At 41.6% G+C, this 21,995-nt stretch overlaps 3 protein-coding genes across 6 annotated transcripts in view; 1 reads left to right on the top strand and 2 right to left on the bottom strand.

Annotated features, from left to right (window-relative positions):
• Positions 1-2,549: 2,549 nt before the first annotated feature.
• Positions 2,550-21,995, bottom strand: part of LOC146520793 (uncharacterized) — a 122,094-nt gene continuing 102,648 nt past the window's right edge. For 2 of the 4 annotated variants that reach the window (XM_085157389.1, XM_085157388.1), the window contains exons 2-11: positions 13,596-13,803; positions 13,226-13,427; positions 11,194-11,362; positions 9,160-9,253; positions 9,027-9,068; positions 8,782-8,850; positions 7,884-8,011; positions 7,195-7,321; positions 4,392-4,462; positions 2,551-4,117 (exon numbers count right to left, since the gene is read on the bottom strand). In XM_085157389.1, coding sequence (XP_085013515.1) covers positions 3,887-4,117; positions 4,392-4,462; positions 7,195-7,321; positions 7,884-8,011; positions 8,782-8,850; positions 9,027-9,068; positions 9,160-9,253; positions 11,194-11,362; positions 13,226-13,427; positions 13,596-13,803 — 1,341 coding nt within the window. In that variant the 3' untranslated portion in view covers positions 2,551-3,886. Of the gene's footprint in view, positions 4,118-4,391; positions 4,463-7,194; positions 7,322-7,883; positions 8,012-8,781; positions 8,851-9,026; positions 9,069-9,159; positions 9,254-11,193; positions 11,363-13,225; positions 13,428-13,595; positions 13,804-15,129; positions 17,034-21,995 lie in introns of those variants that run through there. The other 2 variants (XM_085157390.1, XM_085157391.1) reach the window with 2 other exon arrangements.
• Positions 19,480-21,995, top strand: part of LOC146520799 (plancitoxin-1-like) — a 14,502-nt gene continuing 11,986 nt past the window's right edge. Inside the window, exon 1 of the mRNA XM_085157615.1 lies at positions 19,480-19,606. The gene's annotated coding sequence lies outside the window, so the exon portion shown is untranslated. The remainder of the gene's footprint in view (positions 19,607-21,995) is intronic.
• Positions 20,441-21,995, bottom strand: part of LOC146520800 (uncharacterized) — a 1,878-nt gene continuing 323 nt past the window's right edge. The window contains exon 2 of the mRNA XM_085156277.1: positions 20,441-21,995. This exon is cut by the window's right edge and continues 50 nt beyond it. Within this exon, the coding sequence (XP_085012403.1) occupies positions 20,535-21,995 (1,461 nt within the window). The 3' untranslated portion in view covers positions 20,441-20,534.

Below are 21,995 nucleotides of genomic sequence, written 5' to 3'. Positions count from 1 at the left end.
AGCATATTTACAAAAAGTTGAAATCATAATTCTAAGGTGACATGCGCTGCAGGTCTAACAGACATTATGTGTACATATGTTTTAATAATAAGGCTTTTAAAACAAAAAAATGGTTTGTTAATTGAAATAAACCATCCAAAAAAAAACAAAAAAAACCTCCAAAAATTAAATACAATTTTTATAGCCTTTTTCACTTGGCCCTGTTTGTGAAATACATTTTCAGGCCCTCAAAACCCATGTATGTGTGCCACAAAAATGACAACCATCCATAAATTAATAACTCATAAAAGTTTACAGTTTAAATATCAAAATACAGCATTAAAAAAAAAAGTGTCTTTTGGGGTGATATTTGTTGCAGACAGCAAATGTAGCAAAATTAAAACCAAACAAAGGGGAAAAAAGGCCTAAATATCCCTAGATGTCCCTGAAGGACAAGGGTCAAAGAATGTGTTTTTGCCACCTCAATCAAATGCATAATGATGTCTAACCTTTAAGGCAAAAGCTCCAACTCAGTAAGCATCAACTGCCTTAGCTTTACATACAGATCCACTGTATGAAACACATCATCTGAGAAGTCCAGGTTATGTTCTGACATGAGTTCTACACAGAGATGAAAGACATCCTCTTCACATGGAAAGTCTTTGAACACGCATTCTTCAAGGCAGGCTTCAACTTTGTCCATATTGACATGTTTGAGACAGTCCCTCGCGCCATAAATGTCTGGGAGGGCATACATAAAAGATGGTTGGCCATGAGGACTTCGGGAGTTGTGGACTGGGCGCATTCTGTGGTCATTCCAGGCCAAAGCAACTTCATTTAATTCTTCCTAGATGAAAACAAAATGCACAAAAGAAACATTTTCAGGCATACAATATGAAAATGTTAATGTACAAAAGCACAACTAACTTCTACATTGATTTTGACAGTGGACTCATCTCTGTGCTTGTCCTTCTTGACCTTAGTGCAGCATTCGATACTGTTGACCATAATATTCTATTAGAGCGATTAGAACATGCTGTAGGTATTACAGGTATTGCACTGCAGTGGTTTGTATCATATCTATCTAATAGACTCCAATTTGTGCATGTAAATGGAGAGTCCTCTTCACACACTGAGGTTAATTATGGAGTTCCACAGGGTTCAGTGCTAGGACCAATTCTGTTTACATTATACATGCTTCCCCTAGGCAGCATCATTAGAAGACATAGCATACATTTTCACTGCTATGCAGATGACACCCAGCTCTATCTGTCCATGAAGCCAGATAACACACACCAATGCAGTTAAACTGCATCCAAGTCTTTATGTCTTAAAGACATAAAGACTTGGATGGCCACTAACTTTCTGCTTCTTAACTCAGATAAAACTGAGGTCATTGTACTCGGCGCTGAAAAGCTTAGAAATATGGTATCTAACCAGATTCTTACTCTGGATGGCATTACCTTGGCCTCCAGTAACTCTGTGAGGAACCTTGGAGTCATTTTTGACCAGGATATGTCCTTCAACGCGCATATTAAACAAATATGTAAGACTGCGTTCTTCCATTTGCGCAACATCTCTAAAATTAGAAATATCCTGTCTCAGAGTGACGCTGAAAAACTAGTTCATGCATTTATTACTTCCAGGCTAGACTACTGCAATTCATTATTATCAGGATGTCCAAAAAACTCACTGAAAAGCCTTCAGTTAATCCAAAATGCTGCAGCAAGAGTACTGACAGGGACTAGAAAGAGAGAGCATATTTCTCCTGTTTTGGCTTCCCTTCATTGGCTTCCTGTTAAATCCAGAATTGAATTCAAAATCCTGCTCCTCACATACAAGGTCTTAAATAATCAGGCCCCATCTTATCTTAATGACCTTGTAGTACCATATCACCCTATTAGAGCACTTCGCTCTCGCTCTGCAGGCCTACTTGTTGTTCCTAGAGTATTTAAAAGTAGAATGGGAGGGAGAGCCTTCAGTTTTCAGGCCCCTCTTCTGTGGAACCAGCTTCCAGTTTGGATTCGGGAGACAGACACTATCTCTACTTTTAAGATTAGGCTTCAAACTTTCCTTTTTGCTAAAGCATATAGTTAGGGCTGGACCAGGTGACCCTGAATCCTCCCTTAGTTATGCTGCAATAGATGTAGGCTGCCGGGGGATTCCCATGATGCATTGAGTTTTTCCTTTCCAGTCACCTTTCTCACTCACTATGTATTAACAGACCTCTCTGTATTGAATCGTATCTGTTATTAATCTCTGTCTCTCTTCCACAGCATGTCTTTATCCTGTCTTCCTTCTCTCACCCCAACCGGTCGCAGCAGATGGCCGCCCCTCCCTGAGCCTGGTTCTGCCGGAGGTTTCTTCCTGTTAAAAGGGAGTTTTTCCTTCCCACTGTCGCCAAAGTGCTTGCTCATAGGGGGTCATATGATTGTTGGGCTTTTCTCTGTATCTATGAAGCGCCTTGAGGCGACATTTGTTGTGATTTGGCGCTATATAAATAAAATTGAATTGAATTGAATTGAATTGAATTGAATTGAATTTTCTTAGCTTACACAAAATATCACGATGCTACACAGTATCCATTTTTTCCCCCACCCCTACTCTCTATTCTGACACATGCTGTTTCACAACTCACACTACTCATAACTCAGAAACACCTTCAGATTTTAGATCAGTAATAACATACGACCTTTAACAAGATGAGATTTTTAAACTACATATACAAATGTACTAACTTTAATAGAAAAAAGGGTTTTTTTTGTGAACATTGATTTTTTTAAAACTACTTTCCTAATTATTTTTGAATTACAACCTTTCTCTGAATATCAGTGTCATTACCTCGGCGCTGATCCTTATCTGCTGTCATTTATGTGTTTTCAGGGGTTCTTGTAATTTTTTTTCTTAGATTTAAAGGCTCCACTCGCTCTTTTCAGTGAATCATAAAGCTTTAATTCAGAACAAGGAGAATAATAAATTCACATTCAGAATATTAAAACGTGGAGACAGAGATGGGGAACACAGGAGGGAATAGGAACTATAAACAAAGACTGCAACAAAACCAATAAATGACAAGAATCATGAAGTAAATTATTATTATTATTATTGTTATTACAAATTAAAGTCATTTTGCTCCTGGGAAAGACAATAAAGGCACAGAAACGCTGCAACACAAAAGCTGGAATCAACCCAGCTGTAGGTACTGAGGTTACCTGCTTTGAAGCTTTATAAAATCAGCTGCTGTGAAAACAGGTTAACAACTGATAGGTTCGTAGCATAAACCTATTCGCTGGAACGTTAAGAACAACTTGCTACACAACAAAAAGCAAGACACAAGGCACCAAAGTTCTTCGTGTTACTCATGCATGAGGGAGACCTGCCTGGAGCCAAGTGTCGTTCCACCACTTGACCTCCGTCAGACTCTCAGCCAGGTTCACCATAGCACTCCTTTTATTGTGGTTACATGAATATGCATAGGGTCATTAACATATAACATCTTACATAGGTATACATGTGAACAAAGAATACTGTGTGTGTGTGTGTGTGTGTGTGTGTGTGTGTGTGGGGTCAGAGTATGACCCCATAAATGACTTCCCTAAACCTGCTGGTCTGGAAAGTCCAGTAGTTCATCTAAACAAAAGGCACTCAGACTAAAACAGATATAGCTACGTTTATCCTACCATAAAACAATAAAACAAGGTACGACCTCTTCCCATGCTCCCAGGATGTAGGTGTGGATTCCAGAACACTCTGAATGCACACCAAGCCTTTGCAGCCTGCTAAAGATCACACATCCTATCACTACACAATTGATTATCCACCTCTAAGCATATATGGTTAAATATTTTCTAATACAAATGACAATAATAAAATCTAAACCCATCACCAACGATCACAGCAGCTGAAACTAAGGGTTTGTTGTGGGCTGCATCAGGCTGAGTCCCTGCACAGCGAGGCACAGAACCTCCAGCAGAACCTCTGGGGGCAGCTCGGGCCGGTCCCAGCCGTCACTCAACTCTTTCAGTTTCTGATCGTTCAAACAGATGAACTCGGCCGCCCAGCGGAGCTCCCCTTCCTCCTGCAGGGGGACGGGCAGGGACTCTGGGAGTTTGGCCCGACCGTCCTTCAGACCATCCACCTGGAGAAGCAGAGAGTGAGCTGTTGTCTGATCAGATTCAAACATGAGGAAGACTCCGCCCACAGGCTGCTGATAGTGGGCGGAGCTGCTGGTGCTGTGCTGTTAAGTGTAGCAGGGTCTGTAAAATCACTGTAAATGTTCACTTGCTTAATTCAGGAAGCCCAACCACGTTCTGCACATATTCTTACAGCAAGCACTTGTGTGGAATAAGGTGTGATGAGGCTTTTGGGAGGAGCATGTAGATGAATGCAGATGAATGAGTGAATGGACCCACCAGCTGGTTGAGGACTCTCAGAGTATCTGGACTGCAGCGGGTCAGAATTGGCGGCACTTCGTCTGGCAGAGCTGCTCAAACATGAAGAAGAAAGACAAAGTTTGACGATGATGTGACGAGCTGAAACACTTTGCTTCAGATGTGTCAATAAAACTGTGAGCTGAGCTCCAACACACTCCCAAATCACACCTGAGCACTTTTATCTCAGCCCCACCACCTCCAGCTCACATACCACACCTGATGTGGAAGTAGGGCTGGGCGATATGACCCAAAATTCATATCTCGATATTTTTGACCTGGACGGCGATATAAGATATATATCTCGATATTTTTTTTTAAAGCCATAAAGTAAGAACAAAAAGAGAGTTCTTAGTCAAAGCTGTGTCCCAGATGTCACACAGGCACTTTTATTAACATACAGCGTAGATGTACATAAAATTTACTCAAAAATAAATTATGAGCATTTCTTAAATAATAATGAATGAAAGCAGGTTGCCCTGCTGCGAAATGGGGACCCCCCCGACCTTACACACAAAAACAAACATTACATGGGGTTACAAAAAGAGACCTCCACTCATGCTGTGCTTCCATGGTAGGACAGCACGAGAACAGGAAACAAAAAACTCCTCTGCACAAAAAAAACACATGAATGTCCACGTCACAACATTATTAAGACATAACAAGCCACAGGGTTGGGTAGGGGATGAGGAGTAATCCCAGGCAACACAGCAGCAATCCTGCAACGGCGCCGTCTCTGCAGCGCGGGCCCAGACCCGCCTCGTGTTCCCGGGGGACAACAAGCATCGAAGGCGTTGGAAAGGGGGGGGGGGGGGATGAGTGAGTGCTTATCAGTGTAAGTGTGTGTGTGTGCGTGTCCATAGTTCAGCTGAGACAGTGTCCTTCGCCCTATCAGGCTAAGTAAACAGTCCTCCAGCCAATCCAGGTGGCCTTGCATGGGATGGGGAGAATAGTCATATCACAGTCGTTATCAGGGAGTGTTTGTCCGGCTTCAGCCTTGGGCCTGTGCAGCTGGCGCCGTGGTGGTGTCTGCAATTGATCCCGAATTTGTTGATTTTCTTTCCAAACGAGCAGCTCACGAGAATTTTCAAAGCTGATCTTTAACACTCTGATGCTGGTCTCTCGATCTCCCGTTGGAGAGCCGCGAGCCTCCCCATGATGGTATCAAACTTCTGATCCGTGGTGTTGTCATTCTTTTGATTCTGAGACCTCACAACTGCAGTGATCCGTTCTGTGATGTGATCCAACTTTCGCTCAAGGGTCTCATCTTGAGCAGGGCCCTCTCTGATGTATCCCACCATACGCTCAATGGTGTTGTTTTGAGCCTTCACAGCAGCTATAAGCGTCTCCAAGGTGTTAACCATGCTGCGTTCGTTGTGAGAGGTCACGCCTCGTCCCGTCGCTTCAATTCCAGCGGGCAGCCTTGGGGGGGTTTGAACAGCCGGTTCCGCTCTCTTATTTCTCCAATAAGTCAGGGCCATGCCAGCTCCGATCAGCAAGAACCCTGTTATCATGGTTCCGAATAGGTAGATATCTTCAGCGTCCTTGATCGACAGTCCCGCCAGGCACACGAGCCTCCATTTCTGCCACCCGTCCATCGTGTAACCGGCAGGGAAAGTCCCTCCAGAGCACTCGGGCTCTCCCGAGCCCAGACTTCTCGTTGAGAAGAGGGTGTCAATAGCATTCAGAGACCAGTTGATCAAATCCATAATTCTCTTTTAGGTTTTAGAGAATGACAGTGAGAGACTGTTCCAGGGAAAAGTAATGCACATGAGACAGACAAGGACACAGAGGCTAAGCAGGGAAGATAAGGGTAAGGAGGAGAGGAGAAAAGTGCGACCGCCTTCGCTGAGAGCCAAGAGAAGAAAATGCTCCATAAATGCTCCATAAATAAAAGAAAACAATGTTGTTTTTGTGCATAACAAAAAGCTCATAATTGTGCAGTCAAAATGTAAACTAAAAGACGCAGAGGAGAATAACAAAGACAGATTTCACAGCTGCTCTGTTCCCAACTTCTACTGTGTGACTGACAGCCTGCAGTTTGAAATCCTCTTCATAACCACGTCTCTTAACAGGTGCCATTTATGGTCCTTATACACAGTAGGGTAATATTACGTTGAAGCACAGTACGTATCACTCCGCGAGGCTCCTTGGTAGCCGTAATGCTCTGACAATCCATCAACCGGTGCAGCACCGTAGCTTACCAAAGTCGTACTAAAACATTTTTGACAGATTGCTGAGGGCTGTGTATCACATAAAATCGCTTCGCTGCCATCAAGCACAACCAGAATTCATACATAAGGCGCGCTGTCAACTTTTGAGAAAATGAAAGGATTTTAGGCTGTGCAGCGCCTCTGGGCTGCATGGCGTTAGCGTGGTTAGCTCGTTGGCGTGGTTAGCTAGCTAACACGTTGACGGCGTCCAGCCCCACGCACGGGGTGATGCGCAGTAACTCGTTAACGGAGATTTGCCGTGTCCATCTTGTCGCTTCCTGCAGGTGAAGGGATGGGGGAGGAGGGGGAGTTGTGTTCAGTGAAGGAGGGGCGAGGCCGAGTAATGTTGCGTAAAGACAAAAGTGGACGAAAGAGAGACAAACTTGTGGCTCCACAAGTATAGTTATAACGTAACATAGACTATATCGATATAAAGGATATTGTCACATCTTATATCTCGTATGAAAATATATCGATGTTTTTTAAAAACTCGATATATCGCCCAGCTCTATGTGGAAGATCTACATGTTACTGGATGGAATAAATGTCTCAGAGCATGTCAGCTGACTTACTGTCCAACGTGCTGACCAACAGGTGAACGGCATCCTTCGCAGCACTGGAGATGTTTGAGATATCAAGAAGGTCCATGAAGGAGGAGACAGCCTCAGACGGAACGTGCTCAGAGGTTCCTTTAGTGCACTGGTCCAGTTGAGAGGAGCAGAGGATTATTATTATTATTATTATTATTATTATTATTATCATTATTATTATTGTTGTTGTTGTTGTTGTAGTCATAGAAGTTGTAGTTTCAAACAGGTTTTAAGATTATTTTGTTTCAGTATCACTTTTTCCTCTGATAACTGATGTTTCCCTTTTTATTAACAGCGTTAATGATCAGCAGAACCGTTCGGGGATAGCACACATGGAAGACAGCAGGTGGGGTGGCGTTGGGTTACAAAGTGGCCTGCAGAAACTTTGGGCAGCTTGGTTGTGTCTCCCTGAACGACCTCTGTGCTTAGTTAACATCATAAAGACCAGCCAGCAGGACTGATTTGGCTTCAGATAAAAAGAAGAAAAAACTGTTAAGATGACAAGGAAGTGTATTTTTAAAATAAACTGAAATATCCAACACGTCTTTAAAAACCTGCAACGCCGATGTTTATCTCAGTGTAAGCTGACCAGGCTGCAGTAACTGATGAAGATGTCAATGAGGGTTGAACCTTCGGAGAAGCACACACCAGACTCTGAATATTCTTCTTACTGTCTGTTCCAGCAGAGAGAGAGTATCTCCGTCCTCAGCAAGCTCGCTGAGCTTCTTCAGCAGATCGCGACGGGTCGACTCGGGAAGATCTCCGAGCGGCAGCAGAAGATGATCCTTCATCTCCAGTTCTGCAGCAAACACAGAAGCAGCACCAATCATACCATCAGTAAATGAAAGCAGCTTTTTATTGGAACCATAGAAACCAGTTTATTAAGCATCAGGTCTCAATGTATTTAACACTTCTCTGAGTAAAACACGACTCGTCACTCAAACATTTCATGCATGTGTATCTCACCAGACAAACCTGAATGACCTTCGATCAAAATAAATATTTATATTTTCCCTCCTGCAGTAGGAGGGGCAGGGACTTTGGGAGTCCCTGTTACTGCCTCTGTTTATGTTGCAGATGGTGGTTTTCCATACTATAGTTGGAATACTATAGTATTGGAATAGTTGGAATATACTGTCTGTTTCCAGTTTGTGATTTTCAGTTTCACAGCAGTCAGTGTTAGTACACAGGTCAGAGCCACACAAACTACACATGACCACAGCAGTATGCTAGGACCAAAGCAATCACGCGGTTTTTGCCAACCATTTGAAGAATACACATTTAGCCTTAGTAACTATTGCCATGGGGTCACAGACTATGTGGCTGTGTGGCTGCAGTCATTTTCCCAGCACCTGTCAATAACCTCCATTAACCACTTGCAACCAGTACAACCAATACTTATTTTTCCCTTGCGACCAGCAGCATCCAGCTGGTCTCTTGGCCTGTGTGTTTGGGTTCTTTTTCACTTTTCTCCATAATCCTCCTACATCCAATGGCGGAAAAGTTAAAGACACATCAATATGTCTGCACAACCTCAACCTAAACCTCCCCCCCCCCCCCCCCACACACCTTCTTTCACTTTATGCAGCATCTCTTTGGAGTTGATGGCATCGCTGGCAAGCAGACCTGGAAACAAACCTCAGAATGATTCAAGCCACAAAAGGAAAAACAGCACAGGGTCTGATAAACTCTGTCAAACTTGATTTAATCATTCACGCCTCCCAAAAGTAAAGATCCAGACAAACACGGAATCAAAACTAAATCTAACATTTACAAATGAAGAAGCAAAACCTTCAACAACAGAATCAACCTACCCAATAAACTTGTTTTCTGAGTAAAGGATTCATATGGGATTTCTAAGACGAGACAAGAGACATCGTTACATTCAGTAACAGGAAAACACACTAAATCTACTCGGAAATATTAAACACAGTCATGTACTCTTACTCAGCTTCTCATCATCCATCTTTAGCTCCATGAGGCCAAAACCAATGGTGGAGTTTTCTGGCACAGTGAAGCTCGTCACCTCCTTCTTGTTGCCCTGAATACAAATAACACGATGTTGGATCTACTGTGTCATACAGAAACGTGGGTTTGTTCCTCAGACAGATCAGAAGAGTGCTAGAACAACGTCTTAATCATACAACATTAAATACATTAAAATCAGGATTGTGCAGAAACTGTTACTGTGGTGAATACTCGTTGCTTTATACAGCATTCAGAAACAAAAAACAAGAACAATAGACTCTAGTCTCTCTCGATCTGCTGCTGTTATTGCGCTGCCATTAGCAGAGCCTTGGGACTATCATTAAAGCTCATAGAATCAGTGAGTCAATATATTGCTCACTCCTAGCTTACAGTTCAATGTCCTGGGGATGGCTGATGGTCTCAGGGAGTTGCATCGCCCTGGTATATTCCACATTTGAGGATGACTTGTGCACTTGCCTTGGAGTTTGCCACCAGCATCCACTGACAGTCCCATTGAGCTCATAATTATATTATCAGTGCATTATTAGCCTTTTACGGTGCCATGCACTCCTGCAGTCCCATGTGGGGCACTGTAGTCAGTCTAGGCAGCGCTCTGGCTGGTCTGCCTGGGTCCTGGTGCACTTCAACCAGGTGCTGGGGCTTTGGCCCTCTGGTGTCAGCTGTAAACTTTATTGTCATCTCTGCTACATATAGTACAGTATATAGCAGAGATGAGACAACAAGGCTTCAGTTCCATTTAGTGCAAAAGAACAACAATAAATACAGGAAGAGTAAGAAATAAATATACACTCTGAGGTGTTCATAGATGAGCTAATTCTCTGTAGAGCCCATACAGAACTTTTCACTTTCTCTGATGGCTTGTTGTGGTTTCAGGTTAAATTAGTTTGGCTCTATTCCAATCAGTGTTGGTCAAGTTACTTGATAAAAGTAATCAGTAACTAATTACCGATTACTTCCCAAAAAAGTAATCCCGTTACTTTACTGATTACTTATTTTCAAAAGTAATTAATAACTTAGTTACTTAGTTACTTTGTAAAAACACGATTTACAACCTGAATAGGTGATAAAGTGATAGATCTTTCAGCCCAATTCTACTTTTTCTACATAATCATCATACAAAATGTAATCAAATGGAAAAGTCTCTTTTTAAAACTTGTTTTATTAGTTTTAATCTTTTAACTTTATGCATCAAGCAAAAATTTAATTATCTGCAACATTCTCTGACTGGAAGAAATTTGTTTAATATTTAAACCTATTTTCTGCACATTCCAGCACATAAAATAAAATATTTTTTGTGTGTTTACACTCAGTCTTTCAAATAGATGCAAGTAAAACACAGCAGAAAATAAATAAAGTCAAAGACTAGCGGTCCTGTTGCTCTATTTTCACCTGTAAAGCAGGAGTGGGGTAGGCGGAGGTTTACCCTGGTGCAGGTGTGCCGCGGTCAGTGGAAGAATCCGCGAGTTTCTCTGTGAGTTTCCCATTACGTCGTAGCTACTCGGTGCTTGTTTGGAAGTTTAGGGGTTTTTTTTCGCTGTAAAAAGAAGTTTTCTTCCCACGCACAACGGACACTAATGTTTTTGTCACTTTTTATGGAATCAAACTCAAAGTAAGGTCAGTACTTCCACGCTTTAAACGCTGCACGCTCATACTCTCTCTGCACTCGATATATGATCCATTGTTGATCTGCACACAGCTGTTGTCACGAACGTCGCACTCGCTTACGTCACTGTCATGAGACATTCTCGCAAAAAATCACAGTTTTAGTAACGCAGTAACGCAGCGTTCCTACGGGAAAGTAACGGTAATCTAATTACCGTTTTTGCAATAGTAATCCCTTACTTTACTCGTTACTTGAAAAAAGTAATCAGATTACAGTAACGCGTTACAAGTAACGCGTTACTGCCCATCTCTGATTCCAATACAGTACATATTTAATCACCTCATACCATCAAAGTTCAGCTTTCACAGATAAACGTCAGATTCACTCACCTTTATAAGACCATGCAGCATCTTTTGACAGGAGGCTGAGATGGACCCACTCTTGTTAGACTTTCGAATCATCTTGACAGGCCCGCTGTTGTAAACTTTCTGGTAAACAAAAGTCAGTTTGTCATTGTCCTTCAGTCCCAGTAACTCCATGTTTTCCTTCTTTATTTTCCTGGAAACAGAAAGCACCAAGAGAGGGAAACAGGTTAGGAACTGTTGGCAAAGTACAGGATGCACAGATGGTATGTGGTGTTTTTAATTACAAGATCAACGTAAGTGAAAGTTAATCCTAATATTATACACGCTGAGGTTATACGTGCAGGAGTCACAGAGGGCTGTGGGAGCAACATACAAATAACTACGTGATGATAACCATGATGAATTATTGGAGAGAAGGTTGAACTAGTGACACGTTTAAGTATTTAGGTGTTTACCTGGACTGTCAGATACAGCAGGTTCATCATATGTGGATTGTGTGTTCACAAATTACTTTCTAAGAAAGCTTAAGAGTCCATTATCTGTTATGGTGTAACTACACGGTTTGGTAACATTTCTGCTAAGTTCAGTTCCCAATTTCAAAATTTGACTAAAAGGGGTGAGAAGATAATTGGCATGCTCCCCGAGCCTGCCCTCCAGTATTTCAAGAGCCAGTGATAAAGAAGGGTCTGAAAATCTCTGAGGATATCAATCATATCCTTTATAAAGAGTATGAGTCAATGCCCACAGGAAAAAAAACACCAAAACCCTGAGTTATTTGGGTACAAATTTTCTTTAGGTGATGGTGAAATTCAGTGTTGGTCAAGTTACGTGAAAAAAGTAATCAGTAACTAATTACCGATTACTTCCCCAAAAAGGTAATCCCGTTACTTTACTGATTACTTATTTTCAAAAGTAATTAATTACTTAGTCACTTAGTTACTTTTTAAAAACACGATTTACAGCCTGAATAGGTGATAAAGTGATAGATCTTTCAGCCCAATTCTACTTTTTCTACATCATCATACAAAATGTAATCAAATGGAAAAGTCTCTTTTTAAAACTTGTTTTATTAGTTTTAATCTTTTAACTTTATGCATCAAGCAAACATTAAATTATCTGCAACATTCTCTGACTGGAAGAAATTAGTTTAACATTTAAACCTATTTTCTGCACATTCCAGCACATAAAATAAAATATTTTTTGTGTTTACACTCAGTCTTTCAAATAGATGCAAGTAAAACACAGCAGAAAATAAATAAAGTCAAAGACTAGCGGTCCTGTTGCTCTATTTTCACCTGTAAAGCAGGAGTGGGGTAGGCGGAGGTTTACCCTGGTGCAGGTGTGCCGCGGTCAGTGGAAGAATCTGCGAGTTTCTCTGTGAGTTTCCCATTACGTCGTAGCTACTCGCTGCTTGTTTGGAAGTTTAGGAGTTTTTTCGCTGTAAAAAGAAGTTTTCTTCCCACGCACAACGGACACTAATGTTTTTGTCACTTTTTATGGAATCAAACTCAAAGTAAGGTCAGTACTTCCACGCTTTAAACGCTGCACGCTCATACTCTCTCTGCACTCGATATATGATCCATTGTTGATCTGCACACAGCTGTTGTCACGAACGTCGCACTCGCTTACGTCACTGTCATGAGACATTCTCGCAAAAAATCACGGTTTTAGTAACGCAGTAACGCAGCGTTCCTACGGGAAAGTAACGGTAATCTAATTACCTTTTTTGCAATAGTAATCCCTTACTTTACTCGTTACCTGAAAAAAGTAATCAGATTACAGTAACACGTTACAAGTAACGCGTTACTGCCCATCTCTGGTGAAATTGTATATGTGTTACCTGATATTACATTTTGCCTATTATATCTCGTGTTTGTCCAAGATAAATGTCACCCAAGACAATAAAGGCTAATCTAATCTAATTTAATCTAATCTTATCTGATCAGCCTTTTGAAGTTGCCCCCTGCTGGACAAAAGAAAGAATGCAGGCCTGGAAGTTATTTCCATGTTTACAGAAAGTCTGCTGCTGAACTCGAGCAGAGAGACGGACACTTACCTGCCACTGAACTTGGTCCTCAGTTTTTTAAAGTCGGCTTTCTTTGTTATAATGCTCACAGGTTGTTCCAGTCCATCCACGGTATCACCAGTTGCCTCAATTTTGGCTTTACCCACGATATCATCTCCCCCACCAATTTCTCCACTCCCCTTTGTCTCCATAGTAGTCATGAAATCCTTCACCAAGACCTCCTCCTCATAATCTGGAAGGAGCATCACATGAGTATGTTGGGTGTTCTGAGTGGACATGTTTAGATGTCTTTGCGGTGACAGAAAATTGAAATGCTACTATACTTGTGGGGACCAAATGCCCAAGTGTGTGTGTGTGTTTGTGTGTGTGTGTGTGTGTGTGTGTGTGTGTGGTTACACACATTTAAACAGGTCTTCTTCCTCCTCAAGCTCGGCCAGCTCAGACAGGCTGAACTCCATGGGCTTGTACTTTGGTACGGACCAGAATCTTCCCTCACTGACTTTGACCAGAGTCAGCAGATCCATCTTGTTATTTAAGTTTTTATTAGGGATGAGTTCTGCATCGGCTCCCACATTCTTAAGAACCGCGCTGGTTTCAGTTTGAAACATCTGTGGACACAGAAGTCACAGAGCAGCTAAAAACAACTGGCAGTATTTCTACTACTTTCGTGTCACTTTACTTCCAGCTGGTCTCACTCCTGTACTGGACCACTTCATTTTTCAGTGTGTAGAGCTGATGTTGGGATTTTGTTTTGTTTTTTACTGAAACCATGATGTCTTCCCATCATGCCTCCTCACCTGCACTTTGATACAAGCCCCTAATATATTCAATTATTAATGAATATTAATGATTATTATTGCATCAGTTAGTGCACATTTAAAAACACTCTGGGAATGAGCTTACCCCTCTTTATGAGTTCTTTGATGGATTTCTATTTGTTGACTTTTCACTGTGGCGGCAGGGCATGAATCGCACATTTGAGCTTTTTGAAGAAGACTTCGTCGTCTTCTAGCTTTTATGTTTTGCCTCTACAAACATCCTGACTGCTCGGCGATGTGTAAAAGCTCACTTTAAGTGATCCTTCATCATTGGCGGAGAAACTCTCTGTAGGTGATTAACTGCAGACTGGTCATACCAACTGTAACCTGTCTGTTCTTGATTTTTATATCAATAACTTTTTAGAATTAATCTAAAATTTACATTTTTAACCAAAAATATTTTGGAACAGGAATGGATTCACCAGTTTTTCCAAAAGTTGCATAACCTTTGCTTCTGTTCACTGCATCAGTAATGCAGGTTACTACCAACAAACAAGATATTATGTGTTATAGATGCATGCATCTATACTGATTTAGCATATAGTAAGTACATAGTTGTAGGGCTGGGCAACAACAAAAAAAAAATGATTTATTTAATCCTTTCTGCAATAAATCTGGTCAATATCATCTTTAATATTTCCAAATCATGCACAGAAAATGCTGTTCGCATGTTTAAAGGATGACAACATGCTGATGAGAAAGATCACTTAGAGATCATTTAAAGTCTAAGAGGGAAAAAAAGCAGCCACATGAACAATAAACTGTAACCAAGAAGCATCAAATATACACGAAATGCTGTTTCATTAGTTTTAAAAATATCAGATGTTAAATCAGGTAACAACCACAAACAAGCCTTTGTGACAAGCTTCATCGGTATTTTAAGCACATTTCAGTTTGATTGTCAGTTTATATAAACATTTTTATTATGATCCCATTTATTACCCAGCCCTGCATATGCATTTGAAGTCATATCATTGAGCAAACAACATTCAATTAAAATCTTTAAAAACTTTTGTAACTATTTAAATTTGAGCTCTGTTCAATCTTTGCTTTTATGGGTTAATTATGAATGAATGAATTAATCTGAAATGTTAAGGTTAAACCGTTGGGTCTTACCTTAGTCACTCGAAAAACTGCAGTTAAAGTGCTTTAACTAGTCGCAGTGGTTTGTTGAGTTGAAATGTTTTCCTTTTGCTCTGCAATCCGTAATATGCAGCAGCCAAACCACAACTGATGGCATCAGATCAAAGAACACCCAACGCCAAAATAGACTTCACTGGAAAATCCTCGTTCCTGCTCGACTGGCACTAAGTCACACTTTGAGTAATGCAGTAAGGTCTTTAAAACATTTCCAAAATGTGAGCAAGTTATTCTGTTCATCTCATTTTTGAGATTTTCTTTTCTGCATCTGCATGTTGCAAACATTTATTTCTAAAATACTCTGGATGATGTACGAAATGTAAGTTACACAAATGAATGATCACTTTAAAAATGCATTTAAAAGAAAAGATATGACATACAGAAACTTTTTTTTATTTCAGTTTTCATTTTCAATTAGCAACATGTTACAACGAGACTTGGAGGGGCAGCTGTCGCAAGACAGCCACGGGAAGCCGACGGGTAAAGAGATTGTTTTTTATCGGATTATGTCGTTAAAGAAATTGTTCGAGCCATGTTTCCGAAGTAACAAAGAGGCGACGGATGGCCTGGATTGCACCCATTCAAAGACCAAATATAACGTCCCAGAACATCCAGCTCACATGTTAGTCTGCTCCAAGCATTTCCACAAAGGTCAGTGTTTTGTTGTAGTTATTACGTATTTTATCACAACATAATTGTTGATGTATGTTACAAATAAGTCTTATATTGATTGGAATTGAATTCGTTGCTATGCTGCTTTGTTCACTGTGGCTTTGCGGGCTAATGTTTGTTGTGTTTTGTAGGAAAACCAGCCTACAAAAGGCTGGAATGCGATCCAGATTGGGAAGCCTCTATCAACCTGGGTCAGACCGAGTTTAAAGCTGCTACCACATCGAGATTTGATCGGTTAAGAGAGAGAGCGAGATCAAAACAGCCACGAAACGTCCCGCATATATGTGCCCAAGTGTTGTATTAAAGCAATAAAGCGATGAATAACTGTTTTCCAGTATGTTGTTTTGCAATGGAGTTTTTTTTGCATTGTTGATTTGTTTTTCACCAAAGCAGCTAATAAAGCACGATGGATTTATACAATTTTGCCTTTTTCTTGTAAGATTCTATAATAGAATGAAACAATAATGCCAGTTATAAATAAAGACAATAAATGGAATGAATTACGAAACACTTATTTTATTTCTATTAGATCTGAAAATGTTGTGTAATACTACAACCTGAAACGACAAATAGATTGCGTTGGCCTGTACAGGAGATACATTTGTGAGTGTATGCACTCACACTTAGGACCATATAATAATAAATATGTCCGTGATGAAAGTTGGGCAGCACGCTAACGTCCTTACTCCACTCTGTATGCTCGTGTGGGTCTGACCCTTTCACTCCTTTGATTTTTTCCTCCTACTTTTTTGCCTTTTCGTCAAGTCTGTCTTTTTACGGAGCTGCCGTGTTCTCCGTCATTTTGTACATAACTGTTTTTGGGGCAAATAAAATGCAAGTAGGGATTAAAACAGCAGAATTAATGATTACCGGTGCTGGAAATGCTAGTGCTTGATGCAGTGTTTTGATTTTGTTGCCACGGGTACCCACAAAGCAATGCGCGAAAGTCACGTGGTCTGTCGATCTCTATACCAGTTTTTAAATTGTGTTGATCGGCCACGTAAAACCAGAGTTATGATAAAAATATCCGCAATGTTTGGTTTTCTTCCTGAATACTGTCGTTGTTTATATTTACTGCGGGAGGAAACGGTAAAAACTGCATTTTATAAGGAAAATGCTCGAAAGCCTGTGAGCAAAAATGAAACCAAAACACCCCCACCCTTTCCCATTGGTCGAAAAATGTACCATGTCGACCAATTAAAAAATGATATGGCAACATGGCATTTAGTTGTTTAGGAAAGGGGGAAGTTTTAGGAGTGACGGCTGAACGCTTTTGAGATGTGAGAGATTTGCGACGTTTAGCGTGTTTGGAGTCTAAAGTTAGTGTGTTGTCTTGTGTAGTTAGTGTGTAGTGTAGTCAACCATCTGTCCAACTGACAGATGGTCAGATGGACAGGTTTGAAAGAGTGAAAGAAGCATCTATGTCCACTGTGAGCGACCATCTTTGAACAGAGGCGGTGGTTTACGACACCAACTCTCTGCCATCTATAATCCAGTTTTGAGTTCCCTCCCCAGACGCCTTAACGCCCACTCACATCCTGGGCCATCTGACCTCAGGAAATCACATGATAAGGTGGGGCCAGGTTTCACAATGAGCTCACCCGAAACCCTGGCTGATTGGGACCCACACCCAGTTTCACACCTTGGCTCAGGCGATTAGAGGATCATCAGGGGGTCCTTTTGGCCCTCTGTGGGGGGAAACTCCCACTAGGTTTAAATCTGGGTCTCTTCAGAACTGAAGAAGCTTCTCCATGAGAGGTGAAACGTCTTCAAGCAACTTAAAGAAGTCCAGACGCTTTTCTTTGCAAGCTCCTTTGACTACGATGACCTGGATGACTGAGAACCTTCACAGACACAGTGTGTAGTGTAGTCAATAGTTTTCTTGTGTGTGTCAGAACAATAAGGCAACTACTGAATGTTACAGGTGTTACAGGAGTGATACATCTCCTGTTGTCAGGCTTTTGTTGTTCTCCTTCATCTCATAGTGGACAGAAATTATTTTTTGGAGCGGCACAAATAATTTCGGTGGCATCAAATTTGATGCAGATCAGCTGATTGTTCTGTAAATAGTTTGAAATGTTTATTTAAAAACGCCTTGGCTGCATTTTTAGGTAAACAGCTGCAAAAACTTCATTGTTTGCAAAACTCAGTAACTTTTTTGAAGAAGTAACTATATAATTAATTGCCCAACATTGGTCATTATTTACTGTATTTTGCAGACAGAGTTACAGACTCTCTCCCAGACCACAGACTCATAATACAGTCAGAGCTTTATTTAAAAAAAACAAAGCTGTGTTTTTAAAAATATTCTTACTTCCAACAGTGTTCACATACTACACAGATCATGAACATGACTTTTTAAAATTTTCATTGTAAGTGGGCTAAAGCACTTAATTAAAAGTAGTCTAACATAACTGTAAATGCTGTAATTTGATTATTTTAATAAACCATGTACCATGGATTAGATGCTGGCGTGACCACAGTGCACACGTCTGCTGTATCTCACAGTGGTCCAAGGGATGCTCAGGGAGTTTGTGTGTTTGCTCAGTCACATGAAAAATTAGAGGGAACATTGGTTCAGACCATCACACACTGAAAATGTGTGGCTAGCAGCTAGGGTCCTCACACATATTTACAGGGAGTTAAAATCTGAGCTGGTAAAGCTCAGTGGTTATTTTCCATTTCAGTACTTTAAAAATAAAATCTGTAAGAAGTTTATTAGCAGGCCAAGCAATGACATCATTACCTTGACACAATCAGTGAGTTCTCTAAATCAATATCTGAGTCTGTTTTGCTCACTTAGTCTAAATGCATATGAACAACATTTTTCCCAGCATGCGAACTGAGTCTGTCTGGACTGAAGCCAGTTCGCCTCTTCATTGAAACTTCCATGGAAGCATCACGGCAGCACGGTGAAACAAAACTGAGGAGTTGCTGGGCAGGTTTTACGTGTCTTTAACAGACAACATTCCTCATGTGATTGGCTGACTGACTGCGGTAGGCACGCTGTTGGATTTGTGTCGGGTGATCATCAAACAGATGTGGGTGGAGGAAACACTGTGTGTAATGCCAAGGAATACTTGTTTTACAAAATGTTTTACATTTTTCAGGCACCCATGTAGTTCCCGAAAACTCCAGAAACCTGATTTAAAAACAACAAACCCTCTCTCATTAAACAAGGGTTCGCCTGATGGGTAGCTGGATTATAAAAGAAAACCATGTCATTAAATATAGATCACCAATCCTGTTATAAAAGGGTAATTAGTTCACACGAGCCTCGTACGTCCTTTGGGCTGAATACAATAGTTCAAATAATTTGATCAGCTAATGTAAAGACAGTGGCTGCAGGCGTCACAGACCGTGATGGAAGTCAGCACATAAACTGCATGAATGCATTAAAAGTGCAGCTAGAGGTAGTGGGAGTGTGAGTTTAAATTGGGACCTCCTTTGGTCCGAGCTTTAATTCTCAAACAGTCTCTATGCCGTACATGTATAGAGATAAAAACAAGCTCCAAAGCAAATAAATACTGCACTTTAGTTCAGTTTATTCTGTTTGTGAGGCACAAAGTACAGATTCATGCTGACTGCTGAAAATCAAACAGCATTTAGTTTCTTCACAAGGTTAAATGACCATAAATGGAAACTCCGTCAAACCTCCGATCAGCAGCCTGCTGGAGAGGATTTAAGTGAGGGGGAAGAGACAAATAAACAAAGAGGTGGATAGATCTGAGGTGAAGACCACGCTCTGTCAGAAATACTGAGACGACTGAAGCGGTGGAAGGTAAGAAGCTTCACTGCTCCTGATGTGCTGACAGGGAGGGAAAAGGCTGAGTAATTAAAAGGGCTTTACCCCAAAAGAAACACTGTGCATGTATCCCAGTATGTGCAGTCTGCACACCAAAGCTTATTAAAAATATGGGGTGGCTGTGCCTCAGGTGGTAGAGCAGATCAGCTACTGCTTGGAAGGTTGATGGTTTGATTCCTGGCTCCCCCAGTCTGCATGCCAAATATCCTTGGTCAAAATATTAACCCCAACGTTAATGTTTATGTTTATTAGTTGCACTTGAGTTTAGAAGTGCTTGTATGAGTGGGTGTGAATGGGTGAATGAGGCATGTTGTATACAGTGCTTTGAGTACTCAGGGAGAGTAGAATTGCACTATACAAGAATCAGTCCATTTACCAAATATGACACAGGGCTTAGGAGGAGTGGGCTCTGGTCTGCATGCTTAAATATCCTCATGCAAGATACAAAACACCACCATTGAACCCTTGATACATCCAGAGTATGTGTGTGTGTGAGAATAGGCCAACAAGGTTTGCAGGATATACCAGTGCCCATTTTTCATTCAGAATCAAAGTGCTGCTAATTGAAATTAAATCCACACCTTTAAATCTGAAATACTGAATCATTGAGTGCCAGATTAGCTGAATTTTTAACCTTTTGGCTTCTTTGTACTTGTTGGACATTTAGATTAGAGGACATGATTCCCTCACAAACTCACTTTTTTTTTTTGTGTGTATATATGTATATATATATGTGTATATATATATATATATATATATATATATATATATATATATATATATATATATATATGTGTGTATGTATATATATATATATATATATATATATATATATATATATATATATATATATAAAACACCCAGCACGCCCCTGCGGGCGGTTTATCCTTCAAGCTCGGGTCCTCTACCAGAGGCCTGGGAGCTTGAGGGTCCTGCGCAGTATCTTAGCTGTTCCCAGGACTGCTCTCTTCTGGACAGGGATCTCCGATGTTATTCCCGGGATCTGCTGGAGCCACTCGCCTAGCTTGGGAGTCACCGCACCTAGTGCTCCGATTACCACGGGGACCACCGATACCTTCACCCTCCACATCCTCTCGAGCTCTTCTCTGAGCCCTTGGTATTTCTCCAGCTTCTCGTGTTCCTTCTTCCTGATATTGCTGTCATTCGGAACCGCTACATCGATCACTACGGCCGTCTTCTTCTGTTTGTCTACTACCACTATGTCCGGTTGGTTAGCCACCACCATTTTGTCCGTCTGTATCTGGAAGTCCCACAGGATCTTAGCTCGGTCATTCTCCACCACCCTTGGGGGCATTTCCCATTTTGACCTCGGGACTTCCAGGTTATACTCGGCACAGATGTTCCTGTACACTATGCCGGCCACTTGGTTATGGCGTTCCATGTATGCCTTACCTGCTAGCATCTTGCACCCTGCTGTTATGTGCTGGATTGTCTCTGGGGCATCTTTACACAGCCTGCACCTGGGGTCTTGCCTGGTGTGATAGACCCCAGCCTCTATGGATCTTGTACTCAGAGCTTGTTCTTGTGCTGCCATGATTAGTGCCTCTGTGCTATCTTTCAGTCCAGCTTTGTCCAGCCACTGGTAGGATTTCTGGATATCAGCCACCTCCTCTATCTGCCGGTGGTACATACCGTGCAGGGGCCTGTCCTTCCATGATGGTTCCTCGTCTCCCTCCTCTTTCTTGGGTTTCTGCTGCCTGAGGTATTCACTGAGCACGCTGTCAGTTGGGGCCATCTTCGTGATGTATTCTTGGATGTTCGTTGTCTCATCCTGGACTGTGGTGCTGACACTCACCAGTCCCCGACCCCCTTCCTTCCGCTTAGCGTACAGCCTCAGGGTGCTGGACTTGGGGTGAAACCCTCCATGCATGGTAAGGAGCTTTCTTGTCTTTATGTCAGTGGCTTCTATCTCTTCCTTTGGCCAGCCTATTACCCCAGCAGGGTACCTGATCACGGGCAGGGCGTACGTGTTGATGGCCCGGATCTTGTTCTTACCGTTCAACTGACTCCTCAGGACTTGCCTGACCCTCTGCAGGTACTTGGTGGTTGCAGCTTTCCTAGCGGCCTCTTCATGGTTCTCATTCGCCTGCGGGATCCCCAGGTACTTGTAACTGTCCTCTATGTCTGCAATGTTGCCTTCTGGTAGTTCAATCCCCTCAGTTCTGACTACCTTCCCTCTCTTTGTTACCATCCGACTACACTTCTCCAGCCCGAACGACATTCCAATGTCATTGCTGTATAGCCTGGTAGTGTGGATCAGTGAATCGATGTCTCGTTCACTCTTGGCATACAGCTTGATGTCATCCATGTACAGGAGGTGGCTGACAACTGCTCCGTTCCGTAG

This window comes from Neolamprologus multifasciatus, chromosome 4, assembly GCF_963576455.1.
Source record: "Neolamprologus multifasciatus chromosome 4, fNeoMul1.2, whole genome shotgun sequence".
NCBI lineage: Eukaryota > Metazoa > Chordata > Actinopteri > Cichliformes > Cichlidae > Neolamprologus > Neolamprologus multifasciatus.
This window is presented reverse-complemented; position numbering and strand designations above follow the sequence as displayed.